The sequence below is a fragment of the Aricia agestis genome, chromosome 11, assembly GCF_905147365.1.
Source record: "Aricia agestis chromosome 11, ilAriAges1.1, whole genome shotgun sequence".
NCBI lineage: Eukaryota > Metazoa > Arthropoda > Insecta > Lepidoptera > Lycaenidae > Aricia > Aricia agestis.
This window is the reverse complement of record NC_056416.1, coordinates 4,485,577-4,494,325: the sequence shown is the minus strand read 5'-3', so window position 1 is coordinate 4,494,325 and position 8,749 is coordinate 4,485,577. Positions and strand designations below refer to the sequence as shown.

The 8,749-nt window shown below is 36.3% G+C and overlaps 1 protein-coding gene across 1 annotated transcript; it reads right to left on the bottom strand.

Annotated features, from left to right (window-relative positions):
* Nucleotides 1–699: 699 nt before the first annotated feature.
* Nucleotides 700–6,898, bottom strand: LOC121732078 (troponin C, isoallergen Bla g 6.0101-like). The gene is made up of 6 exons (XM_042121864.1): nucleotides 6,707–6,898; nucleotides 6,357–6,384; nucleotides 5,590–5,733; nucleotides 3,290–3,409; nucleotides 2,168–2,299; nucleotides 700–870 (listed from the first exon to the last, which is right to left on the bottom strand). The coding sequence occupies exons 1-6, from the start codon at nucleotides 6,707–6,709 to the stop codon at nucleotides 836–838; spliced, it is 462 nt and encodes a 153-aa protein (XP_041977798.1). The 5' UTR covers nucleotides 6,710–6,898; the 3' UTR covers nucleotides 700–835.
* Nucleotides 6,899–8,749: the final 1,851 nt, after the last annotated feature.

Here is an 8,749-nt window from a genome sequence, read left to right as displayed (position 1 = left end):
TAGCGCCGTCCGCCGGATCTAATGTAAAACATTCCAAAATCAACAACTCCTTATAAATAAGAAATTAATTGAAAAAACATTTTCCAGTAGACCAAACTGTAAATCTAAACCATTCTCGAATCTCCACGAACACACACAAAAAATTTCATCAAAATTGGCCAAGATAAGATAAATCCGTTCAGCCGTTCTCGAGTTTTAGCGAGACTAACGAACAGCAATTGATTTTTATATATATAGATTTATCTTTCGATTTCTATATAGTCTTATTAAAAAAATAATCGGACAGAGTAACAACTTAAGTAAGCTAAAATAAAAAAATAATCGGACAGAGTAACAACTGAAGTTAGCTAAAATTGTGTTTATTTATGTACTATGTATTTTGAGACTATGCAATTTTGTCGCGTTCGCGATTCACTTTCGCTTTTGTTGAGTTTCAGAACGCGATATTAGGTCCTCCAACGCGCACGCGAATTTGAACTTTATGCAGCGGTAATAAATTACAAATTGACTCTCCATTTTATTTAGAAAACGTTTGTATGGGAAATAGAAAAATGCTGTTTTGAGGATTTTCCCGGCAATTATTCGAATTTTTCTCACCTTTTAAGCCTTCCCTAGACCTCCACGAATAATTCAAGACCAAGATAAGATAAATCCGTTCAGCCGTTCTCGAGTTTTAGCGAGACTAACGAACAGCAATTGATTTTTATATATATAGATAAATTAATATAATAAATAAACATGAAAGTTTTCATTGTAGATCTCCTTAGCTTATTGATATATTAAAATGAAATATCACATCTTGTTGTTTGTTAAGTATTTTTATTTTATTTATAAATTAATCATCACCGCCCGTCATTACTTCCATAAATTCTGAAACATAAAAAAATAAAACATTTTAATAAATAGGACATAATATTATGTGATGGGATTATAAAGCCGATTTTGACTGGATTTATAAACAATGGAACAGAATTTAAAAATAAAATGGGCCTACTTTTATTACCGAATGATAATAATAGTTCCTTACAACGTATAAGTGTCACACACCATGCCGAATTTCCGCGGCGGAAGTTCGGCATGATTACGCCTGCAATGTATAAATTAAATTACCGATGACACACCATGCCGAATTACGTTGCGTGACATGATTACGTCAGCAATGTCAAAACATTGCTGACGTAATCATGTCGAACTTCCGCCGCGGAACTTCGGCATGGTGTGTTTAGACACTAAGTAATAAGGCCGCGTATCCATGCTGATATTATAAATTCGAAACTGCTGAGCCGATTTAGCTGTTTGGTATGGAGATACTTGGAGTGTCGGAAAAGCATATTATAAGATACTTCTCATCGCGGAGAAATGTACGGTTCTCGCGTTGCGGGCTAGTATGGAAATAATTGTAATCGCTTATTTGTTACTTTCCTAGTCTTTGGATGATAGCAAGGGTTGATAAACTTTTGGGTTGAACCTACTTTCAGTAAACATTTTGATGACAGCCAAAAAACGGAAGTTTTGGATTCATTTCCAACTTTTAATTTATTTATTTACCCCGAACAGTGTGTCTGACATGTCACATGCTTACAACATAAGCCTGATTTAATAAATTATTTAATACTAGATGTTACGCGCGGCTTCGCCCGCGTAATTTTGGAATTTCACGGAAACCGTACATTTTAAGCCTACCCTACACGTGGTCTATTATTCATGTGTGCCAAATAACATAAAAATTGCTCCAGTACTTCTTGAGATTAGCGCGTTCAAACAAACAAACTCTTCTGCTTTATAATATTAGTATAGATTAGGGTGTAACAATATAAAAAGTTTTAATAAGAAAATATTGATACACATTTTGACACTTCAATTTTTTATGAATTTATAGTTTGTCCACTCCAATCTACACTTATCATAAATGCGAAACCCCTTCATGCTATGCATGCATTTTTTGGTATCCTAGATAAGGACGACGCGAATTGGCTGGCTGTGCTGTGTCCTTGTATGTTTAATAAAGATATTTTTATTTATTTATTATTTAAATGTGCCGTTACCGTGCGATAAAAGGACTTCTGTGCTAAGTTGTAGGGCTATCGCGCGTAAATAATTATACACTTGTATGCGCTGCGTGAACGTAGTTGAGGGATACATCCTATTATAATAAAGGTTTTCTTACCATCAAAGTCCACAGTTCCCGAGCCGTCAGAGTCAATTTCCTCGATCATCATGTCGAGCTCCTCGGCGCTGATCTTGTCGTCCAGCTCTCTGAGGATCTCCCGAAGCACGTCCGTCGTTATATACCCATTGCCTGGAAAAACCCAGGTCACAGATTATTAAATGGAAAAACCCAGGTCACAGGTTACGAAATGGAAAAAACCCAGGTCACAGATTAACTCAGGTCACAGGTTACTAAAGGGAAAAACCCAGGTCACAGGTTTATTTTATATTAAATAGTGCGTAGCCCAGGTGTTCCGTTCAGAGCAAGATTGCCTAAGTTTTTATTAGAAAGTTTCCACTTGAAAGGCTTTGTTGGAAGTTTGAGATGGAACGAACAATATTTTTTGCGATTTCTATCCTTTATGAATAGTAGAATTGTTTCATATTTTTATGTAGAGTCTGTCAAAAAAGTCATGAAATTAAAAAGTGGCAACATCATAGTGTCATCCCTTTTTTCTTAGATTGATTTGAAAGGGATGACACTACGATGTTGCCACTTTTTAATTTTATGACTTTTTTGACAGACTGTATTTTCTGTTAATAATACTAACATTAATTGATTACAATATGTGGGATTAGGTCAATTCACTGGCGTTGACACCCTTATGCTTAAAGTTGGATGGCTTTAATGTTTTTTTCTCATAAACTTGTTTGTTTTCGTGCTACTGAATTACTTGGTCGACTTTGATCAAAGGGGTATGATGATTTTTGTATGGAGACTGGCTAACCTACTGTCCGCCATTGTTTTTTCGCGTTCAGGAATATTAAAAAAAATGGATAGATACAAACCAAAAATAATCTTGGACAAAACCACGTAAAGTGTCGCATTTTGAAGATATGAGCTGCCAATTTTTACCAATTTTTACCAATTTAAGATATTGCAATTGCGAAAAAACAAAATAGCGGACAGTAGGTCGGCCAAAATCTTAATACCCCTTTGTCACTGATCTGAATTAAGCCTCGGGACAATACGTGGCCAACTTATTTTACGGCACATTGCATGGTTCATATGATTTTTGCGCTAGAAGTCACACGTGAGTCACACGCATCCTTTGCTATCATTTCGATTTTCTAAGCTCACCTTCTCTATCATATAACCGGAATGCTTCTTTGAGTTCCTGCTGCATCGCCTCAGCGTCCTCCTCAACCATGAACCTGGAGGCCAGCGTCACGAACTCCTCAAACTCCAACTCTCCAGATCCTGAAATTTTAACAAAATTATGAGAATAATTTTAAGTGACGTGGGAGAGCCATGCTTTGGCACGAATGGGGCTGGCTTGACAGGAGAAATACCAATTGTGCTGTGTTTCGCCGAGTGAGTGAGTTTACCGGAGGCCCAAACCCCTACCCTTTTTCCTTCCCAACAGAGGAAAGTGATTTAAGCTTCCAAATTTGTACATATATTGGTTCAAGTATACACTTTAATTTGCCCATAGCTTATATGTATATTTATGGTTTTTAAATAACGCGACAATAACCATTTTGTCGCTTACGCCCTTTCCATTTCTTGCTTTTATATTGCTTGTTTTCTATGAGATGCCGGGCCAACCCATCATAGAATCAAGCAAACAAGCAATCTAAAACGTATCCAACACGGTTTTTTTATTTTAACGCGGCGTCATCTTCTTCAAAATAAAGTTTCATTTGAATTGATATCCTCAACATCACTCCAATCATTACACTGCCATTTTACACTAACGAATATAATGCTAACAAGTTGTAAACGCATCGAAAGCATAATAATACGACATGCTTAGGACGTTATTTATTGCACACTCGCTGAAGCAAATTAACCTAAACACGAGTATTTCGAGACATCTGGTTAATATCTAATCTGCTATTTCCAGCCTTTGGGAATAACACGAGTATACTCCATTAATGGGTTATTCAGTGAGTTATGCTCGGTCGCGTTAAAATAAATAAACATTATTTATTTGGTGTTGCTTCAGCAGGTATATCACAAGTTTCTTAAGGCGCTGTGGTTGTTGCAACTACGTAAAATGGTTTTTTTAAAACACGTTTTTAGTAAAGGAAATGTCATTATTCAAGTATAAAATAAGTACCGTTTTAAAATTGAGAAAATTTCCTATACGCAAAGGTATATACACAATTTGAAAAAATCTGCTCGATAGAAAAAAACTCAAAGATGGCTGTTATAACGCTGTTTTTCATAATTAAATCATTTTATGGCTAAATTACACACTTTCTAGAAAAAACAAAAAATGTAGTATATGTGTCGTAACCCAACGTAAACGATTTGATATATTTGATTTGTGTAATACTAAAAACAAAAGGTTTTTACTCCTATTTTCTATTATCAAGGCACGCGGCGAGCGCGTAACAGCCACTGTACAAGGCGCGCTGATATGAATGTTATTTTAATGTCCTTAACGTCAATATTCGTACTGACAGACATCGACCTGCTTGTATTCGGGACTACTGAGCCTTTATGTTGATTAAATTAAGAGTTTGTGACAAGAAAAATATTAAAAGAAATTATTAGGTTAAAGGCGATCGGTAGCATTGTGCTACTGTAATTACTGTATTTTTTTTTAATTTTAAAAAGATAAAAACGACTTCAAATTGTACGTAATTAAGAATTAAAATTCCCTATCTCAAAAACTACTGAACCGATTTTGATTAAACTTGCAGTATTCCCTAAGTAGAACAATATCTAGTACAACAAAAAAAACACTTAAATCGGACTTGTAGTTCCGGAGATATGCGTGCACGAACATAAAAACACACATACATACACACACTTTTGAAATTTGGCTTTGTTCAGAAGCTGCTATAGATTAACATAATATACAAAAACTGGACAGTTCTGGAAATATTATACGCGTTGAATTGATGTTTTTGAAGTCGGTTAAAAAGACAGTGCAGGCTTTCCGGCACTTCTGCTGCTTCTTTTTTTACGGTCGCCCATGTTGTATAAACGTGTTTGCCAAACAATTAAGAGCTATGTGTACAATATTGTCGATCATGGGCAAAAAATAAGGACTGGGACACAAAAACACGATACGACGATACGACGCATGTCGTGTTCTTGTGTCCCGGCTCTAAGGCCGTTGCCCAACGCGACGTAGAGGAAACGTGTAAGGGCCGTGACACAAAAACATGATACGACGTCGTGTCGTACCACGACGCGACGTTGTTTCACGATGCCACGTCGTGTCTGGGAACTCACGTAGAAATTCAATGAGGAGTTTCTACGACGCGACGTCGTACGATGTCATGTCGTAGTTTTTTACGACGCGCGTCGTATATTCCCACGACACGACGTCGCGTCGTGGTAAGACACGACGTCGTGTCGTGTTTTTGTGTCCCGGCCCTTACGTCTTGATTTAATTTTAGATACTTTTAAAACTTGAAGATTACCATCAACGTCGACTTCATTGATGATCTCCTGCAGCGTGTCGTCGGAGACCTGGTGTCCCAGCATCGCCAGGATGGTGCCCACCATCACCGTGCCGATGCATCCCTTCTTCTCCTGGTCGAAAGCCTCGAAGGCTTTTTTCAGGACTGGAAAGTTTGGGAGATGTTGTTAAAAATCTTGTAGCTTAGCTTTTGAGTTTGGATACTATCAGCAAATGAAAATTTTATGTTTTTAAACGATCCCTTTATCCTCTAAAAAATTACCCATGAAACTTTCGGAATTGGGTTTTGAAAAATTATTTTAAATTAATAGTGAATAATTTTTAAACTAAGTATTTACTTTTTAGGGTTCCGTACCCAAAGGGTAAAAACGGGTCCCTATTACTAAGACTTCTTTGTCTGTCCGTCTGTCTGTCTGTCTCCAGGCTGTAACTCAAGAACGGTAATAGCTAGAGAGTATATCTATTGTCACTATAACAACAAATACTAAAATCAAAATAAATTTAAATTTCTCCCATACGACAAACGTTTTTGGCCTTTTTGCTCTATATCAATAATGACAACAGGTAGGTACTTGAATTTTTCTCATAGTACTTAATTATATGTGTACTTTAATATTAAATAATTATTTTAAAATACTAAAAAAAATTCCCATACAAAAAATAAAAATGTTGGCCTAATTTTGCTCTATAATACTACGGAACCCTTCGTGCGCGAGTCCGACTAGCACTTGGCCGATTTTATATGAGAAATATATTATTTATACTTACTGTTGATTTGATCTTTGTCTAGTTCGTCCTGTAAAATAAAGGAAACACAATTTTCAGCGCTGAAAGGTATTTAAATTCTCAGTTATAAAATATTGCTAATCGCTACACTGAAAGCACTAGATACTAAAGTTTCATCTAGGTTCTAATTATTTTATCTAAGCTTGTGAATTACCTCAATAATTAGATATTTTCCAAACGAAAAATTAACAGCGAAAAATAAAACAAAAATCTGTATCAGGAACATTTTGGACTCGCAAATTAAATGTCAAAGCTCAATAAATAAAAAAAAAACCAACAAAAATAATTTCGAAAAAAGAATCACATTTTATTCCACAACACCAAATCCTCACCATTTCAATTGAGGAAAAACGGTAGAAACGCGTGAACGATGAGCACACACAGCAGTATGAACACTAGCCCCTGTGGCTGCACGAACTGGCACAACTGCACTAGCCGTGTGTAAGCCCGTGCCAGCACTGTCCCCGTGACTCCGGCGTGGTTACCGCGAGTGCTGGCTTGGTGATCAACCGACGCTTTTAACTCCTACCGCTGAGGCCGTTATCATTAATAGATGCTATAGTATGTGAGGATGGAGGGAGCGCTTTTTTTTTTTTTTTTTATTAAATAAGGGGGCAAACGAGCAAACGGGTCACCTGATGGTAAGCAACTACCGTCGCCCATGGACACTCGCAACATCAGAAGAGCTGCAGGTGCGTTGCCGGCCTTTTAAGAGGGTATACGCTCTTTTCTTGAAGGTTTGCTGGCAATTGTTTTGATAACAATTAATTAAAGCTTTGCTTTTAGCACGTTTTTTATAATTTAAAAGTAATTTAATAAAGCATATTATAAATCGATCCAAATTATAGATATATTATAAAATTCTCGTGTCACAATGTTAGACAGCGTACTCCTCTGAAACGGCTTTACAGATTTTAATCAAATTTTATATGCATATTCAGTGGGTATGAGAATCGTCTACTGGGTACTTATTATATTGATAAGTGCATTTGTTGAATAAATAATAGTAAATTATTACAACTCGAGACTGACGGCGGCCATTGTTTGCATGCTACGGAATAGCAATGTACGTTGCCATAGTGACATACTTATTTAGTCACTTCAATAAATTAATAATATGGGCGAAATACTTTAATATGGCAAAACAACGTTTGCTGGAACAGCTAGTAAACATATAAAATTTAGTAAAAATCAGTAAAGCCGTTTCGGAGGAGTACGGTAACTAACATTGGACACGAGAATTTTATATATAAGATTTTACCCGCGTAAAAGAGCGAAATAAACAGCTCCATTCCTTTACTATCCACTCCGATTACAAGTCCATTCCAGTTTTAACCAAAACTCATTATTATATATTAAGCCTGGAAAAATATTTGAATTACGTAGCTAAGGGTGTACTTGATTCGCTACTCCAAGGCTTTCAAGTTACCCTAGATTTGAATCCAAATTACTAGTTACGTACATTAAATTTCAGTCATGAAGGTTGTAAAATAATTAAGTATTTAAGTATAAAATAAATTTACTGAGCACTCTATGATCACTATAATTTTTATTATTTATTTTGGTGTGTTTATAGTTAATTCTAAACTATAATAATTAGGCAAATAATTTTAGATATTAATTTTATTGCTGATAATAATATTATGTACTTACTTAATACAATAAATATATTATTATGTCATAATATAATAGAGCTTAAAATGTTTAGCAAATCATAATATTATTATCCTACTTTTGGAAAACCTCCGTGGTCCAGTCGTTCACAGTGTAGCTCACGACTTTAAGTTAGTGGTTGTCTTGTTTATAATAATTATTTTCATTTCCTTTCAGGATTAATCCATAAGTCCATACTTAGTATGGACATGTACAGGATCGGCCTTGTACCCGATCTTGTGTCGATTCAGCTGTCCCATATTATACAAACATAATATTAAGATCACTCCCTGTAGCTTAGGTACTTTAAAATTTCTCTTACAGCTGGCTTAGTTTCAATGAAACCAGCCACTGTCTATACGTGGGAGAGCCATGCTTCAGCACGAATGGGCCGGCTCGACCGGATAAATACCACGTTCTCACAGAAAACCGGCGTGAAACAGCGCTTGCGCTGTGTTTCGCCGAGTGAGTGAGTTTACCGGAGGCCCAATCCCCTAACCCCTACCCTATTCCCTTCCCTACCCTCAACTATTCCCTTCCCTTCCCTACCCTCCGCTATTACCCTATTCCCTCTTAAAAGGCCGGCAACGCACTTGCAGCTCTTCTGATGCTGCGAGTGTTCATGGGCGACGGAAGTTGCTTTCCATCAGGTGACCCGTTTGCTCGTTTGCCCCCTTATTTCATTTAAAAAAAAATTGCTTGGAAATTGGAATGTAAATTTT